General features: G+C 35.7%; 1 protein-coding gene across 4 annotated transcripts in view; it reads right to left on the minus strand.

Moving 5' to 3' along the window:
• Positions 1 to 9,410: 9,410 nt before the first annotated feature.
• LOC136866312 (zinc finger CCCH domain-containing protein 11C) overlaps positions 9,411 to 20,562 on the minus strand; it is a 97,725-nt gene continuing 86,573 nt past the window's right edge. For 2 of the 4 annotated variants that reach the window (XM_067143157.2, XM_067143158.2), the window contains exons 8-9: positions 14,605 to 14,751; positions 9,412 to 11,645 (exon numbers count right to left, since the gene is read on the minus strand). In XM_067143157.2, the coding sequence (XP_066999258.2) occupies positions 10,432 to 11,645; positions 14,605 to 14,751 (1,361 nt within the window). In that variant the 3' untranslated portion in view covers positions 9,412 to 10,431. Of the gene's footprint in view, positions 11,646 to 14,604; positions 14,752 to 20,562 lie in introns of all 4 variants that reach the window. The other 2 variants (XM_067143159.2, XM_067143156.2) reach the window with 2 other exon arrangements.

A 20,562-nucleotide genomic window follows, 5' to 3' on the forward strand; every position in this document is an offset into this window, starting at 1 on the left:
TTTATTAAACGCAAACCAACTTTTATTATTGTATCTTAGAATTGGATTTTGTTTTGAGAACACAATAGGGACAATAAAAATAATTCTAAAATGACATCAGAAGTATCGCACACGATTAGGAAGAAGCGAGATCCAAAGCCAATTATAACTGTAAAAATATTGTATGAATAGCAGGAATTATTCATTGTAAAAAGGAAAAGATATATCTATTCTCTCAGGATATTAATGCGAGTGCTGACTCAGTATACTGTAAATGCCATTTATGCATATGACATTGTACTAATCTTTCATTACAAGTTTCAGGTATTATGATGTCACCACACATGAAGGAAATTGATTACATGATGTCAAGCTACCAGCTGATAATGTGCTAAAATAAGAGGTGGTCCCAAAAGATCCGGGGAGTGTTGAGACGGACGCCAAATGATAAAAATTAAGATTCGAGAGATGGGAGACGTCATCTTCTCGAAGCCACCAGTTCGATAAGTACCCAAAAATAAATGTATTTCATCTATTCTGCTATGTAGATGCTTAAAGTAGTGTAGAACTGACTTCGTGGTGTTAAAAATGTGACATGTACAGGCAAAACAACTTGAATGATACTGTATGATCGTCGATCATTATTCTGTAACCTACAGGAAATGTTGTGTTCTCATCATGAATAATCAAGGAAAACTAGAATCTGTCGTCTATTATATATTTGAGTTCAAGCGATTAATAGTAGACATTACGCAGGAGATTTTTAGTCATGGTTGCTGCATTTTACTGAGATAATGTCATCATAAGTGAACTTCAGCATATGATTTATTACGTAGATATGTTTTATTTTAAGGTGACCATATGATGATTGGCATGTGCATAAAATTGGAGTCGTCCAATATCAGATTTTCAAGTCATATGTGAAACTTTCACGAATAAGATGACAGTATTATCACATTGATATTGATTTTTGAATATGCAAGGACAAGGTAGGCTTCAAGAATAATGTGCTTGAGTATTTGGAAAATGAATTGAGAATCTATTGAGCATGATGCGCATATAAATGAGAAGGGTTTTTGAATAGGACCATCGTGATAAAGTGAATAATTAATGTGTTGTTTGATGGACAGTGATTCATTGGGGTTGTGCACTAAATAGTGTGATGCAGTCTTCGAAAACATCCCGGTGATATATTTATTGAGGTGAGAATTGATGTTCGTCATGCGTATGAATTTAATGGTGGTAATGAATGATGTGTACTTAAGCATGAATGCATTATTTTTTTTTTTTTTTTTGTGATAAGGTTTTCGAAGAATACTAAAGTTGGTTATGTGATAGTCGTCAAAGATGAGATAACCTAAGAGTTAATGTGAGTGGATTACATGAAGATGTGAAGGGATGAAGCAGAATCTTCAATAATAAATGACACCATGTAGATGAAAACCATGTCACAGATGAGATGTGTAGATATTGTTCTGAGCAATGCGTAGCTTGATTTCCTGCGAAATAATATTCTTTTGGTAGATCACACATTTTGTAACAAGCATTGAGTGCAGATTTTTCAGGATTGTTAGTGGAGAATACCAGAGGCTACAAAGTCATCGGAAGTTTGAACTATTATTATGATTTTCGGGAATTTGTTGTCCAGACGCTGCTATTGCAGAATTCTGAAGGTGGCTGTTTCTCTAATTTGTTACGTTACTTTAGTAATTAGAGGGATCATAATGTGGTCCTATTTCCTGATTATATATTGGTACAAGCGACAACGTTGAGAACGTATCATTGGAGCATCCAAGTTGTTTTTATTTAGATTTCCTGAATTAGGCAACAATTTCAAAAGATAACGGAATACTGAAAGACACGCATTTTTGGGGTCAGTGAATACGAGTGCTAATGAATAAAATTTCCTTAATTTCATTTTATTAGCCAAAAGATAATAGATGTGAATAATGAGTTAATAACGTAATTAAGCCTTCAGCATCTCGTATGTTGATTTTTTAAAATTTTATTGGAATTTTAAGATTGATAGCAAAGCCAACATGTTTCATTTATGTTATGAATGGAGTTTAATGTGGTGACATATTATAACCAAAAGAAGTTTAGGGACTTTGGACAGTTATAATTAGTCATGATACTCAATTTCAAAAAGACGTCCATTTATGTTGATTTTCGATTAAGTTGTAACTGTGTTTTCATGATATGATATTCATTAAATGGAATATCCTTCCAAGAAAATAATCATTCTTTGATTTCTCATTAGTAGGTTAAGTTTAGTATCATAGTATGATATAGTTTTAAGTAATTATTGGATACACATTCTCATACGTCAGTCGGACTTCGAAAATCTAAATGATGAGATCCTGTGACCAGACTCGACAAACTAACATGTCCCTTGAGTGGAATTCCTTGCATCTCTGCATGACACCAGCCGAGGCATAACAATAACAACTTGAACCCTGAATCAGAATACGTGAAAGGTCACAATACGTTAGACATATAGAACAAGCTGCAGATGTGAGACTTCATCAGAGGGTAGGTGTTATATAAATACTGTAATAAAATCTAAACCAAAACTTCTGAACTGAAGACTTTGTCACTTTCGCTTCATCCAGTTTCTGTGAAAAAATCTTCCAACTTTCGACCTTCAGCTGCTTATCTCCATACACCTGTCCAAGATCTTTGATCTCTGCCTTATTCCTTATTAATTTCAATTTTATTTTCTCACGGTCTCTCTCTCTCTCTCTGTGATATGTTTCTTTCTCTTATGGTTGCTCAATTTTATTTCCTCCCGGCCTCCCTCTTTCGGTGATATGTTCCTTTTGGCTGCTCTCACTCTTTCACTCCACCATCATGTTTCCTTTTCCTTCAACTTTCACACTTGTCTTCCCACAGATTTCAATTGTTTCCTTTACGAAGATGTTTTTCAGTCTGCCCATTCTTCAGCTCTTTGCAACTGACCTCTTATCTGATCCTGATACAGTAGTCTGCTCCCTTGTCAGTTTCCTGAAGTTCTCATATCTTGATCTTTAGCATTCCACCTGGTTGGTATTAATGGTATGTGAAAATCTTTCAAAACTGTTATTAATAACTGTTGTTCACTGTCAAGGCTCTAAATAAATAATACTTTGACATCTGTCAAAAACCTACTCCTTTCTTCATCTGTGATGGCATGATCTATTACAGTCTTATGTTGTCCATCCTAACTGTATCTTGCGACCTTGTGACTGACTCTTTTCTTGAACCAGCTGTTCCTTTTCTACTAAGCTATTGTCAAATATAATTATCATCAAACATCTCTTTACACAGTTGACCAGACTAATTTGACACAGCATTTACTCCTGATTTTTTTTTTCCTAATTCATACTTCCTCATTTCTACCACTTACCCCGTTTAGATGTGAACTGAATCGGTTCCCATACATATATGCAACTGCATTTCCCAGCTAAACTAAACAGAGGTAGCCTATTGTTAAAACTACAAAATTCTATGGTTGTGATTGGTTGTTACATTCCTACATTTAAAAATGTATGATTTTATTGACTGTTCATTTTCTGAGGCAAAGCTTAACCATTCCCAACAGAGAATTTAAATTTTAGAAATTAATGCAGAAACATGTCCTATAATCCAACTCAAAAGTCAATTCAGCATGTTTCATGACTGCCCTACATACTATCAGAAGCAACAGAGGTTCAGAGTCATGTCTGCACACTTTTTAACAGTTGGAAATATATTTAAAAAATTAATAAATGGTACATAATTGCACATTTAAGTATTTAAAGATCACTCAGGTAATAACAAAGTCTGTTCTTTATGACAGACTGTGGATCTCGCACGCAAGCACACACTCAATTCAATAACATATTCCTCCTTTCCGTCGCGTGACATGCATTTCTGTGTCCACAACCAAAGCTTTCTCCCTATACCAGACTAAGGTAGCTACTCCCTGTCACTAAACACAAACATAATTTGAATTCTCATTTAATCCACATGGAGTTATAGTTACTACAGTTCAATATACCCAGTGTAATCTGTAATAACGTTACAACAATAAAAAATGATAATCTCAAAATCCACAATTAGGGGAAAATGTTGGTAAACTCTACGCAATTCCCCAGAGGGCTCGTGAGCCACAGTTTAGGACATTATGACTTCCATGCAGTGTACTTGCTACTCAATTTTTAAATATCTAAAGCAAGTTTTGTAGCGCTGTTATTTTCACCATCAACCTTTTTGATGCACCTAATTCGAATGTCCTATGGCAGACTTCAGAGCAGTTTCTGTGGATATAAAAGCACTTGGAAATTTGGTTATACAATTCGAATAAAGCTATAGGAAATACAGTAAAACCTCATTAAGTTTCTGCAGGGGACATGGAAAGGGAACATATTAAACAAGAAAATGTACTGTTGAATACATGAATAAGAATTACCCACCAGGGATACGGAAACACTTAATGGATTTTTTCAACGAGTGCATTTTACGTTATGTATGCACAGGTACAGTGAAAGCTATATCTACTGTTTCTAAAGATGGGAGGAGAGTATTAAAAGGTATGAAAAATATGAGAGAAAAAATATGAAAACCTTATCCACTGGTGCTTATAACAGTGTGTTGAAAGGTGTGAAAAACACCCAATAACAAATATGAAAACATTTGCATTGGGGCCCATGAAAGTAACAACACAGATCATAATCTTTCTAAAACAAATGTTAGTTGAAGCCATATATTTGGACCAGCAGTTTATTAAACATTATTTTCTGAACACACTCTTCAGCCATGAGATTCAGAGGTTACACTTGGCCATATGTGAGAGGACGACTTTGGCAGCCATTTTGAATGTGATCCGGATGCTAGGTCACTTCCTGAAGGAATTTTATTTTGTCTTTATTAGTAAGCAGTTTCACAACATTTTCCATATCCATAACTAGGCTACTGAAAGACAAATATGCATCACGCTAGTCAACTTCACACAAGTATGTTTCTAATCCATAGGTAGGCTATCACACCAAAAATATTAGCTATCCTTCACTGTAACACTTTACACACAATAAATTTCTAAGTTCTGACTGGAATGTGAAATACAAAGACAAACGTGCTCACTGGGTTATTCAGTAATCTCGCTGCTAACTGGCAAACAATACTGAACATTCCTGAGGCTAATGGCTTGCTCCCCGAAGGTGCAACTTACAATGTGAAGTTCAGGAATTCAAGGTCTTTTCCCATTGCGGCAACAATTTTCCCCGACATGCCTTCTGTGGCAAGGGCTCTTCTCTATGTTGAAAATCTCATTCCTTTCACAACAAATGACAAGAACATTTCCAGGACTAGGAAGAATCTGAGATCATACAAAGTGGTAATTGCAAAAATTTGTGATTCGATAAGTGAGGTATTTTTATACACATACATCTAATACGATCCGAATTGGGACTTCACATTTACGATGTGCTAAGTGAGAAAACATGTTCATGAGGAATGCAGAAACGAGGTTTTACTGTAACACTTTTCTAGAAGTGACTGTGAATGGCAAATATTATGCACACTAGAAAAGTGGAAATAATAAAACATGTTCAAAAATACAATAACTTTTAAAAGACATTTTTAAGAAGCATATTTGAAACTATGCTTTCTATATGAAATTAGCAACAGCATAATAAACATCTTTTTTATTTTCAGTTCTTTTTCCTGGTTGAACCGTGTTGTTTCGGTACTGTACATTCCGTACAGTTTGCAGACGTTTCAAATACATTGCAGTATTCTTTGTCAAGGCGACTGAAATACCTCTACTCGATCCAAGGTAATCAATCTCCCAGGCAGCAATCACACTACAAGAGTGGTTCCTGACCTTGGCCTTATATATCCTACCCTTTCTGGCTGACGTAACCCACTGGCTGTCTCGTGAGAATTCTGGAAAGTATGGGTCCCGGCCAGGTAGTGGGACTTGCCCATGCTGTTATGCAATTAAAGGTTCATCCTGTGTGTTTATGTTGAGATCTGTACGTCTTAATCTATGTATGATAGCATCCAAGAATTGCGGATTTTATATCCTCCTCCTAAATTCATGTTGTTCGGGTGTTTCTTGATTTCGATAGCCTCACAGATTTTCCATTCCAGATTCCAAGGGATAGCTGCTAGGATCTTGATCTTGTCAAATGATAGTCTGTATCTTGTTTCGTAGGAATCTTGGCTACAGCTGAAATATCTGTATTTGGTTCTTGGTGTTCTTTTAGGCGGGTAGAGATCAGACGTTTTGTTTCACCGACATAGCACGTTCCGCAGCTGCATTCAATGTGGTATACTTCAGGAGCCTGTAGTTCTATTGTGTCTTTTATAGATAACTGGCTACCTTCCGGTGTGGTTTATAGATGGTTTTTATGTCATCTTTATCCAGTATCTTGCCGATCTTGTCTGTAGTGTTTCTAATGTATGGAAATATCGCTGTTTTTGGACGGTCAGTTCTTCTTTCCCGTTTTTTCTTCCACAATGGCCTTTTCTTTGTTTTCTTCTGATTTTCTAAAGACTTGTCGGATGTTACTGAACGAGTAGCCATTTCCACTGAGGGTTCTCGTGAGGTTTTCTTTCTCTTCTTCGAGGTGTTCTGCGTCCGATATCGCTATCGCCCTGTTAATCAGTGATGTCAGAACAGCCTGTTTTTGTGATGTGTGGTGATGAGAAGAGGCATGCAGGTACCGGTCTGTGTAAGTGGGTTTCCTGTAAACTGCGTGACTCAGAGTCCCATTGATGTTGCATTTTACTAGGACATCCAGGAAGGGTAGTTTTCCGTTTACCTCGATTTCCATGGTGAACCGAATATTTATGTGAATAGAGTTGGGATGGTTCGGAAAAAGCTGCAGGTTATTGCTCCCGCGAAGTCGGATCACGAATGTATCATCCACATAACGGTTCCAGGGTAGATGTGGCTAAGGCTTTCTGTTCAGTGTGTTCCATATACAGGTTTGCTATTATTGGAGAGAGCGGTGATCCCATCGCGGCCCCTTCTGTCTGTTCATAGAACTCTCCATTAAAGTAGAAATAAGTGGCGTTAAAGTATTCTTTAGCTAGTGTTAGCTAGTGTTGACAGGTCTTCTGGAAGTTTCTGCTCTAATAGCGGAAATACTTCTGTTAGCGGCACCTTGATGAAAAGTGACGTAACGTCAAAACTTACTAATAAGTCCGTACTTTCGACTTATTGGTCTTTAAGGAGCTGGATGAAATGTCAGGAGTCCTTCACGTAGGTTTCAGTGTGTCCTGTATGTGGCTGAAGCAGTCTAGCTAGGTAATGGGCGATATTGTGCGTTGGAGATCCTATAGCACTCACGAGAGGTCGCAGAGGTATGCCTTCTTTATGGGTTTTTGGGAGACCATACAATTTAGGAGGTATTGGGTCTGAGGAAATCAGTTTCTTCTATATTTCGGCTGGAATACTAGAATTTCTTTACTAGTCTGTGGAGTTTGATCTTAATGCAGTTGGTAGGGTTTCTTATTTTCCTGTATGTAGAATCGGTGAGTAATTGTTCTATTTTCAGTATGTAGTCGGTGCGTGTCATTATCACCGTAGCATTGCCTTTGTCTGCGGGTAGGATTATTGTTTCTGTATCTTGACGTAGTGTTTTGAGGGTATGAATTTCTTCTTTGGTCAAATTGGATAGTGACGGCTTTGCAGTTCTCAGTAAGCATGATATATCCTGTCTGATCCCTACCTGGCTGTGACACATACTTTCCAGAATTCAACCTAGAAAAAGAACTAAATAATTCTAAACACTGTTGAAGCTTCACTTCTAAGATCTGTTTTTTCTTCAGGAAAGACCAGATAAATGACATTTAACACATTGAAGACCGGCTCTGGAGATCTCCGTATTTCTGCGGCCAGTGGTTGTGGACGGGCCCGGGAATCACCATTTAGTGGCTTCATTTTCAGCTTGTTTTGCTGTCTGTTTGAACTACTTGCCATCATGTAATGGAGGAGCGGGATCATTGATGCTAGTGGCGATATTTTTTACCACTTTTATGTTCATTGTAACTATAAAAACAATCTATATACACGGGTGATCTTATGCAGCTGAAGACAATTGCCAAGGTATCGCGCCTACAGCAATGTGCCTTCCGCAACGACAAAATATTTATACGCAGATTCATTACCTGATGTGCCACATGGGTGATAAGCCCTGAGAATTCTCGTAGTTTCTTAGCTGACAGTAGGTGATGGGCTACGAGGATTCTCACTTTCTTGCACCTTGTGTGTCCTTGATCACTGATACAATTGTGGGCAAGATCATGGGTTCCAAATGGTGTAGTCATGGAATATAGTTTATAGCAGCTAATTTCTTTATACCTTCATGTAGTTAACAAAACAATATTGGATATGTAGAGCTATTCCCTCGAGTTTCAGTGCGGATGTCAACATGGCGTGGCGCATTCAGTTGCTGATGGATACCGATATTTGTGATTAATTCTGTGCAGTGACAGTGAATTGGATATTATGATGAACAGCTAACACTAAACAGGGAGTAACCGTAAAGAGAAATAGTTGCATACTTGAATACATTAAGGACATGAAAAGCACAAACAGGGCATTCCTACTACACTGTGCTGAGAAATATTATTAAATGGAGCCACAAATGGTAGGCCTACTGCTTTGAAAGGTATCACATCATACAGACTACTAAGCAACCTAATGAGCACGTTTCAAGTTTGAGGTTGATATGTTTAATACTTTTTGAGTCACAGTAGCTTGAATGCAGCAGTGTCTTTTTTCCTGGAGCCTTGAACTATCTGGTCAACAAGGGGTAGCAGTCTCCATTCAGGGCCTGTCATCAATGTGTTAAACAGTATCCACCAAATTAACAGAAAATAGTTTTAAAAACCAAACGCAACACTTCTAGATCACTAAGCTGTATACAAATGGAAATTAAATCAGTATTTTATATTAGTTATATTTTAATTTTACTGCCCAGGTTTGAACCATAGATTCAGCCTTTTCCAAGCTATTTTTAATTTTTAATATCCAATATACACTACTGAATGAGTATTTCAAGAGGACTTCATGCTATAGGTGAAGACCTTTAAGTTACTGGCATATTTACAGAGAATTTCTAGTAATTTGAAAATTAACACCCAATTCTACCTGGCAGATATATCAGATTATCATATCATACTGAATGATACGTGTATCTCTAGAAGGTACATGCTCAATTTACAAGGATGAAGTGAATGTTCTCTCATTTTATGGAAAACTTTAAACTGTTTTTTGGGGTTAATAAAAGCAGAAGCATATCTTATAAGCTACATTTCAAATGTTATTTTCACTGAATGGGATTGAAAACAAGGAAGAGAATATGGATTGAAATTATCCACCCCAACCCCGTCAAGAAACGGACAACATACATACATATATACATAAGATGAGAGGAGTCCTCAAGGCAGACTTAATATAAACCCAGAAAAAACTTATTTATTTTCTCATAAATTTGAGCATAATCTTTTGTTATTTAAACACTATATTCTTTTTAACGCTATAATAATTTAAGCAGATTTCTTGGTTTCATCAATTTTACATCTTGAAAAATAATTCCTCAGCCCATCCTAATATTGCCAGTAAATGAAAAATCTAGGATTTCAATTTAATTTTATTTACTGGCTTGGATATGGTTCACTTGGAAATAAATATTTCAATGACATAACTGTTCTGAAATAATAAATTAACCTTTTTATTACATTCATATTGTAATCTATACAAACTGTGCATTGATAATTTCATGATCAACCTCCAGGTACATTAGTGCTTATAGAATTTGTACCAAATTGTAAAGAAGTGTATGTGCACAGATAAATGCACAGAACATGCAATGTATCATTTGTACAATTCATTAATGTACATAAAATGATTATCATGTAAAATAAAAATATTTTGATAACAGTTATTTTTGCATACACTGGACAAGTAATTAAAATAAATGTACAACTGAAGCATACTAAAAATATTCCAGTCTTTACAGAAGGCATACTGCAGTCAAGCTACAGATTAAACAACTTTCAGTTAGTAATGTTCTACTTTATAAATTTTTGAGATCGTGTCTTGTCTGCTATCATAACTTTCCATATAAATGGAAATAAGTTATGTAGGCTATGAAGTGCAAGGAAAATATCTATTCTGGAAAATTCCTGTTTACTCCTTTAGACACTAATTTCATTTATAACTGAAAACAGATGGTACTGTTAAAGTTCAATATAATTTCAAAATCTCTTGCAGATTTGAACAGTCAAAAATATACAAACAGAGTCTAAATCCAGTCTAATGTGTCTGTACAGTTTTCATAGTTATATCAAAGAATTCATAAAGAAAGCTATGAACATTCCTAAAAAATATGAACTAAAAGTAAAACAGTACGCCAATTGAAAGGAACAAAACCAAAACAAACTTTATTATTAAATTTTTTTAATCACTTTCTTTTCTAGTCAGTCCTTCAGTAAATCATCTATATCCTGTAATATATCTTCATCAGCTTCTAAAGTCATGCCAGTGTCCTGAACATCCAAAAACATTTCTTCATCTACAGACTCTATGCTACATCGATTTGAACGGTCCATCACAGGAGAAACTATGGTTTCTGGTTGTAGGGACAAGTCACGTTCTGGAACATTGTCTGTAACAAGTCGAGAATCCGATGACATGGCAGACTGAATCACACAAGTTTCACTGTTTTGAGAATCCTGTGGGAGATTCCCAGAGGCTGCAGGTGAATCCTGTAATGGTCCATTTATATCATCTACAACTACCTTATCCACTAAAGGCACTTGAAATAACACTTCACTATTTTTTAAGGATTCAGATTCTAAATAAGCTACATCTGAACTGTCCGATACACTCATCACGTTACCTCTCCTTAGACGTCGTCTAGAAGGTCGTTCACACTCCTGAGTTCTTCTAACCAGTTTTCTTACTTTTTTCAGTGGTTGAGAACCTTCTATTAATGGATTCAAATCTCTAGTCCTTTTCAAATCACAACTCTGCTCTTCTGAGATTACTTTCTTACAATCTTCCTCTGATACAGAACTACTTGTCACTTCCATTTTAATAGTTATTTCTGAAGCTAATTTTTTAGGTGAAGAATCAAAAGTTATGGGAGAATGTGACCTTTTCAGTGAGGGCCCTTTTACATGACTATTAGTTTGTGACTTACCAACATCCCTTCCTTCAACCTTAGGTAGAAATTCAGAAGAACCATTAGTAGCACAACTATTTTCCTCTACCTCTTTCTTAATTTTCCCAACTATACCAATGAAACATTCAACCCCATTATTATTTTCAGAGTCTATACCAGAATTAAATTTGTTATTTTCTACCTGTTGATGAGAAGAAACACGAGTATTTTGAACATGACCATCTCCAATGTTAACTTCACAATTTTCTTTTGCAAACCGGGTTTTTCTTATCTCCTCCAATGACAATACTTTGAAGTCCTGAGCAGATTTATGATACATCTTCCGAGTATCAATCCAGGAGCGTAGATCATTGGAAGCAATTTGTTCACTGTTGTGGTCATAGCTGTAGAATGCAGCCGACTCAGCCTGGATACGTTCTAGTCTGATCTCCTCCAAAGTTTTAACGTGTATATTCCTCTGAGGCTTCTTAGTGGGAGTCGAAGTAGGGACACTTTCATTGTCTGACTCTGCAAGAACACGCGTAAAGAAAACATTAGTCAAAATATTTAAAATAAAAGTTCCAAAATTGGACTCTGTTTCCTTTAATGAATTTACTTAATTACTTTCTTAATTTTCAACAAATGTGCTCAAAATTTCTACATTCTTGATGTGCATTCTTGCAGATCAGCAATTCACCAAGACAATTTTGTGAGGTAAATTTGTTTATTTATCAGTTGTATTTATCTGCATGACTTCCATATCAGAAGCTTACAAACCATCCACTCAGAAAAAATATATTGTAAAAAAAAAAAAAACTCTGCAAATATAAACCATACATAGATTTAGCACTTGCAACCACCAGTCACTTATAAATAAAAGAATAAATCTATGGGTCAGGTAAATAAATAATGTGTTCTCTAATGTCCAGATATTTTACAACAAATGAAAATCAAAACTCGATAACAACAAATGTGACGGAATTAGGCCACCCATTACACCTAAAGTTACTCTGTGATTTTTAACCTTTAGTCCATCTTGGTTGAGAATCATTGCACTAATACAGTATCTGAATTAAAATTGCACTCATTCCCTTATATTAGTAGTTTCCCTTTGCAAATAACAGAGGTTACAAATATATTTTGTTATGTATTCTAATGCCATTGTATTGCAGGGGACTCCTTCCTCCAACCAAGATGGCTTAAAGGTTTGAGTTAAAAAAAAAAAAAAAAAAAAATTAAAAAATTAAATATCCCACCAATCACAACACAACGTGACTTTCGTTAGTAGCTACCATTTTGGGAGCAGAAAAGGTACCAGATCACATGAGCATTTAAAATACTGAGTCCCCGTGCAAGTGGCATATACTGTTAGAGAGTCAGGAAAAAGCTTATGTACAAAGTGAAGTCTTGCTATCAGATAGAAGTAGCAAGTTTGGCAGATTTTGGAAGAACAAGTCATAATTTAATAATACTCTTGAAAGGCTGTTTGCCATAGTGTTTAAATACCAGCCATATAAAATGAGATAGCAATTTACAGGACTAGCTGCCACACTGAAAAGGACATAAGGAAGTAAAAAGCAATGCCTTCCAAAGCAGTGTTAAAAAAAGTTCAAGGATTGCTTTAACACGATTAAAAATCTTAACTGCTATTGTGAAGAAATATGTAATCATGATCTAACAACAAAACATTCTTTTTACCTCCCCAGTCAAGCTATCTCATCAGATTAATGGTCCATATTTCTTGACGACTATGCAGACATGTGATGTGTTTACAACAACTTTATATATATTATTTTATACAGCAAGTGCAAACACAGTTATTCAACCCTCACAAAACTAAACTACTCATTTCAGTTGCCAAGAATAACTCCACAACATACCTATATCTCTATACAAGCAAATAAAGATGAAACTTCATTACTGTACGGTACCTCACAAAACAACCATGATATATATATATGTGTATATATCTCATGCTGCAATGAGAAAATGAGCCCTCTATCAAAACGATCTAGGTAAGCTTATTTATGCATATAGTACATACAATAATTCATGGAATTAGCTATGAATGATAAACAGTCATGACCAATTTACATGAAGTTTCAAAATAAATTCTCTTATAAATTTAAATAATTGTTGATAATCTTTAGCAAATGTTGCCACACTGTGTGTGTGCTCATGTGTTAAACAAGTCAATACTTATTCATTTCTGGGTCATCAAGCTTACCATTAGTTCACACTTGCTAAACACTACAACTGAAATAAATTAAATATATTGTTTCTTTATGCAACATACCAACATTCTCACCAGTCACAAGGGTGTGGATTATACAAGTTATGTACTATGCCATTTACAAACAAAAGGAGAGATTATGACAACTGCAAGTTCTCTAGAAGAGATACGAGAAGTTATTATTATAATTGTTATTTATTTATCACAAAAACGATAATTTAAATTGTAATGTATGAAAAAAGTATAAAATAATAATGTGAACATTTTTAAATATTCTTGGAAGTACATGTATGTAGAAATACAGGGGGGGGGGGGGGGGGGGAAGAGCACTAATGAGCTCAGAAGATATTCTTTATATATAGAGAGAGAAATTTTGAATCAGCGAGATTATTTGAGGTAAATCTAGATTCAAGCTCCAAATTCTCTGTCCACCTCAACAAAGAACAGAAAAAAGGTATGTAACTCAAATCTTAGTTTGGTCAAAATTCAAGAAGGCATTCTTTCAAGACAATGTATAAAATTTTATATTGAATGTGAGAAAATGAACAGCACAATATGTGAAATTACTCATCACCTTGGAGAAGGACTTATTTAAATATAATTATGTGCTGTACATATCTAAGAGAATTTAAAAAAATGATGGTAACACACTTCACATCCATCAGGTTTAGTTTAGGAGTGCCATTCAAATGAATCTTTTCCATATACCACAGTAAATTGTAACCCTGCTTGTGACTGCAACATTTAAGTACTTGAAAAGTGAGTTGGAAGCGCCCATTAAACAAAACCATACTAGGAATTACAAATCTTAAGTGATTACTATTTACATAGGTGGTGACTATTAGTTCAAGATCACAGATAGGTCACTGCTAATCAACCTAACCAATAACTGTACCATTTATAAACACCTTGTTGATTCATATATCAATATACACTGGGAGTTCAGAGGACACACAATTAATTTAATACCATATATGTCTCAAATAGTTTTTAGAAGCAAGTCTTTACTTTGCCACCAACTCATTTATCAATGGGATAAAATAAAAACTGAGCAAATGCAATCACACAAGAGACTACTACTAGTTACATTACTGAAATGGTAAATGCCAAATTGACAATATGGAATGTACGAAAAAGTCTGAGTTATTCTCACATCAACAATCGACCAAACTACTACAAATGACTGAATGGCACCCCTACTGCTCCAAGGCTGATGATCGGCGCAACCAGGACGAGGCTAGTATAGACGCATACCTTCTTCAAAATTCACCACCAAGGGGTCAACAGGTGGGCTCCCATAACTTGCTTCGCTACTCTGACTCACACGACGTGGTCCTACCCGTGTGGAATCATTGTCGCTGCTACCAACACACTCTTCAAACTGAGCACCTTCAGTCAAAACTGAAAAATCACACAACATTCAGATTGCCAGCAAATTAATAAAACATAAATTATATTTAAACTATGGAAGAACTGTTCAGAAACATGATTTTTGCCTGATTGCTATCAAAGATGGCACTAACTTCCAAGACAATGCAGCTGATTAACACTTAATGCAATGCATCTAAGAACAGCATCTTTAAGCTTCAAACTTTACCCTATATATGTAAAAAGCACGATTTCAGTTGGGCTAGCCTCCAGTGTAAACAATGATATCTGTAATATCTGACCTCTCAGAACTCTTTAAAATTATCTGAAGAAGGAGGAAGGTACGATTCTAGGGAATATCCTTCTAATTACCATTCTCTGGGTCAACAGATATCTGGTATAATTTGCTGAACTACCACTTATTTAATTAACTTAAAAATATATAATAAATTCCCAAGTTTATGTAAGTTACGTTCATCTAATGTCCACCCACCCTAATTTAAACATAGTATTGTTTCAGATTTACAGACAAGAATACCTTGTTGAAAATGCTATCAGACTCAGTGTGGTGAGAACATAAGTAAATCATCTCTTTGGATCAACTACCAGTACAAAAGATAACCCTTGTGTAAGAAAACAGCCAGAATAATACCCTTTACAGCCCATATAAGAAACATGGAATGTCTCAATGTGTCAGCTCAATTTTTGAAACTAAGGCTCTGTAACATTATAAACAAAACTGTGGAACATTATAAATAAAACTGAACACAAAGTGCATTCTACAAAATTAACCATCAAACCACTTGGACATGAAATACACAAAGGAAAAAAAATAAAAATTTAAGTATAATAAAAAATAGCAAGTTTCTCATTACATAAGGGATCATTATGGTCTTACTCTATAACTTGCTATATATTATCACACCTACTGCTTGTCTAATCTTTCTAAAATGATGTACTTGCTTCATTTCAGAGGCCTGGAACATCCTGATCAACAGCCTCATGCACTTAGCATATATTACTGTGATGGAAGCTGCTGTGACCTATATACTGTGTATTATATATTATCCTTACATACACTTGAAGTGGAACCAGGGAAATGATGAAAAATTACTCCTAGGATAACTACATACCTACATATTAATGGGATAAAATAAAATAAAATAAAATAAAAAGAGCTGTGTCCAAGTGCATCTCATTTCAATAACTCAAAAACCACATAAACCACAGTATTAGTTTTCTCCTTATATTGAAGTTGAACTATAAATCCCATGGTTGCTATAAATACAACATAATTCAATGGATATCTTTCAGTTTAAAATCTGGATGCTTGTGATAACAAATTAACAAAATAAGAAATATAAATGAAGCACTACTTCACAAAAGTTACACAAAGATTGGTAACTAAAAATATTAGATAAGGAGGGAATTGTATAGATTAATGAGGGCTGCATATACTAAGATAGGAAGGAGGACAAAACCTAATAGGAAGCATGAATATAACGTTACTGTAGATGTATACAGTATTTATGAAGATACCCATGCTTGGTTAATACCTCTGATTCAGAGATTGGGTATTTGTCTCAATACATACCTCTTCATACATACTACACTACTAGTCACCACAGAAACATATAATAATAGTGAATACATTCCTCCACATAGGGTTGGTGGCAGGAAGGGCATCTGGCCATAAAATGGGCAAATTCTACATGTGCCACACAGTTTCGATCCATGACCCCAGCAGGATGTGGAGAAAACTGTCTGTCTGTTAGGTCATCAGCCCAGAGGCTGGTTGGATCCTCAAATTGCACCACCAAAGGTTATGCAGTTATAAGGAAACCGCAAAAACCAATGGCATCACCAAAATGAGGCGTACTAGGCAAGACGAGGAGTGAGGTAGTTTGCCATTGCTTTCCTCACTGGTTCAGAAAGTGCTATTGCATCACGACTGACCCTATGAGCAACACCTTTCATAACACTCATGTACTAGTCGTGCTCTGAATGTCATTACTCAGCACCACCCATACCCCAGCAGCTTCCATATTGTCACAGCCACGGATGAGACTGGGACTTCGGTGGAAGCTACACTTTACTCTAGCCTGTGCCAAGAGATGGATACAAAAGTACTGTATCCATCAAGAAATGGCAGCAGGCCTTGGAGAAAACTATGAAGTAGTAGTCTGTGATATGACTAAATCAATGGAGAAAACATTTAATCTTTTCTTCTTGAGTTACTTATGGCAAAATTTCCATCTTTCTGAGCTAGTGGAATAGTTTTTAAATTAGATCCTTAACTCCACCTACAGAATTTTACTAGTTCTCATGAGGAATGAATTTAAACAAAGTGAAGTGAACCTACCAAAGACAATATTACCTAAAGTGTGTTTTACCAACCAGTTCACATGATATTCAGCAATGTCTTAAGAAAGGCATTCATCCACTGGCAAGCTTGGTTCCACAGGGCTTTATTATTGAGCAAAATGTTTGTTTTATTTAGGGACAAAACTAAACAAAAATGTAAGACATTTCACTTTAGTAAGCACACAACTCTTGCATCCATTTTATTAAATGAAAGCACACTATTTCCATATTAGAGATCGGGCCAGGTACGAAGACTGCTGGTGAGGGGAAGTGTGCGTAGGAGTGAGATTGCTGACTTGCCCTTCTTGCTTGGTGTTGTGGCAATGTACAGTCAACCCGAATTTGTTATAACATGACATATAACACTCCACAAATTGTCTTGACACAAAACATTTTTATTTAGTGGAATTCCCTTCTGGTTGTAAATTAGACATTTCCAGCAGAAATGTATTTATTTAGAAGTGCTGCAGATGGTACATAGATTTAAGGAATTAAAGCATAATTCAACTTATTATTATAGTAGCTATCAAAATGCGTTCTCTTTATCAATTTGCACAACCACCGTTTCAAAACACAAATAACGATGCAGTAGATATACAATGTAGAATGTGGTCTGGCATAACAACAGGCTTCGTAGCCTGAGCAATGTCATGTAAAATAAGTTGATAATAAGTACTTTTACTACAAGGTGAGAAAGCGGGGTTAGACTATATGATCATATGTCCCTAGCTCCTTAATGCGAAGATTTTGTTGTTTTCACTCCTGTAAAATAAGAAATGTAGCTTTTGATATGATTATTTAATTCACATGTACAGAAATATATTACTGTATAATTCATGAAAAGAAAGTCGTCCATTCCAGGAACATTCTTTAATAATAATAATGTTATTTGTTTTACGTCCCACTAACTACTCTTTTACGGTTTTCGGAGATGCCGAGGTGCCAGAATTTAGTCCCACAGGAGTTCTTTTACGTGCCAGTAAATCTACCGACACGAGGCTGACGTATTTGAGCACCTTCAAATACCACCGGACTGAGCCAGGATCGAACCTGCCAAGTCGGGGTCAGAAGGCCAGCTCCTTAACTGTCTGAGCCACTCAGCCCGGCGGAACATTCTTTGTGAGCATTGTTTTTTTTTGTTTGTTTGGTGTTTCAAGCAGACAATCCACAGGTTTACCTTTCTCTATCACTTTTCATTTTTCGGTCTTAATCCGTACCAAAAAAACTTTCTGACACTAACAGCTGCTTTTCTTCCTTTTCTTACAATCAATAAAATGGATTCTATTAAGTCCATAAAGCTCCCTCTGTGGATCAGTGGTAGAGTGTCAGCCTCCGGATTCCAGTACAGTGGATTCAAACTCGGCAGAGGTAGTCGGATTTTTGAATGACGGAAAAATGTCCAACACTTCAGTCGTACCATGTTGGCATGTAAAAGATCTCTGGTGACACACTTGGTGTTTATCCAACAAAATTAATTAAAACTCAGCCACAGACGCCCAGGAGAGGTTCGGTTTACTCTGTCATCAAGTAAGCCTAGAGTAAAATGGAACGTTGAAATTGACAAGCAAGCAGCCAGATGGTGTGAAATTAAAAATACTTTTGCACATTACCTGAAGCCAAACGATTATGAAGTAATAATAATAATAATAATAATAATAATAATAATAATAATAATAATAATAATAATAATAATAATAAAGTCCATAACATTCGAGACTGCTCCACGAGCCTGACTCTTTAGTATCTTGTGAAGCAGACTACTTTTAATGGCTTCCATACTGTTAGACAGACCTAATGACACCACTCACAACAGTTACAAAACAATGAGAAATTATAAAGCAGTGCGCAAATCTAGACAGCTAAGTATAAACTAATGCAATGATTTGTCCTTGTAGCAGAAGGTCTGGTAGGAGGGACTACGCTACACTGGATCGTTCTGAGTTCACATGCACAGCCAGACGTCTTCCTAGCTGCTCCGATCTGTAGTACAAAATGTAAGATACAGTACCAAGCTATACAGGTATCCATAAAAGAACTCCAGGATTTTGATGATGAATATTTTAATGAAATCAAAAATTAAGGATTGGTTTGAAAGGTTATACTAACAAGTTTAAAAGAAAAATACAATTTAGTGCAGTACTGGCGTCAGTAGTTCTGCTGTACAGTAAAAACTGATCCAGTTTCAAAGCCATATACCACACTGAGCCTTCTGGTGTGGCATCATCTTTGCTCTGCACAGACAGGGTCAGGCACTGCTCGGTCACTTCAAGGTCAACGTTCCATAGTGCTCACGTTGTGCATAAAACTTTCTTGAGATATGGATTTAACTGTTATGACTGTTAATGTTTATTGTTATGATCTAATCTGAGTTAACTAATGCCACTTGCTTGCTATGATCATCCCTTCTGTGGCAACCAGACATGCTGGCCAGGACGTGGCAAGAGGTTGATTACCAATTGGATGTATGCTGTGCCACAAATGGGGCACATACTGAACTGCACTAAACTGTAAAAGAAACTTGATAATATTAACTTTCAAACTATGTATAGCACATTATCCTTAATTTTTGTTTTCATTAAAATATTTCTTAATTTTTGTTTTCATTAAAATATTTAACTTCAAAACCCCACAGTTCTTTTATGGATAACCTGTACTTGTACAAGAAAGGAATGGCCTCATTATTAATCTTTTTGCTGTGTCACTTAATCAAGAGTAGTTTCTAACAGGAGGGGGGGCACTGATGTTTGTGCTACTTGTAAATGGCAATGCAGTCACTTCTATGTGGTGAAGAAGAAATTACTCATGAAAGAACATCATATCATACCCTTCCATATTAGCATACAAGAAGTACTGACTATCACCAAGAAAGAATGCTTTTTAGTAAATCCAGCAATGTAGGGACACTCAAAAAAAGAAAATTTATAGTTTCTAGGCCATAGAGTGCCAATAACATTTCATTAATCTTCATCAGCATTCTTGAACCCTGTTTATCCAACCATCATTAATTCAGATGTTTGGTCATCAAGGTTAATGTACTTAAGAGAAAAGTTCAAAAAAGGAAAATGCTTAATAGTTAAGTGATAAATATACACAAAGCAGCTGTATGTTACAACTGTTTTCCTAATACTGTACCTCAACATATTTCTTCCATCTTTGCATCAATTTCAGAACACTGTATTTACTTGAATAATTATTACCATCACATAATTTATGCACGTTGTCCCTTTCTAGTTCAAACTCGAGAAAATGTTTCTTGCATATTTGGTACACTCACTTTCTCAAGCATTTACTGTGCAGTTCTGCAAGTGTTGCAAAATGCAGGTGGTAAATATGAGCCTATCTATTTTGAAATCTGGTATTTGCAAATTGCAGTGATCAACTAGTTGAGACTATGAGTCAGTTCTGATCTGATGTAATAATGTTCTTTGGAGTCTGTTATGAACATATTGTATTCTGTAAGAGTGCTTCACATGTGTTCTG

The sequence above is a fragment of the Anabrus simplex genome, chromosome 3, assembly GCF_040414725.1.
Source record: "Anabrus simplex isolate iqAnaSimp1 chromosome 3, ASM4041472v1, whole genome shotgun sequence".
Classification (NCBI taxonomy): Eukaryota; Metazoa; Arthropoda; class Insecta; order Orthoptera; family Tettigoniidae; genus Anabrus; species Anabrus simplex.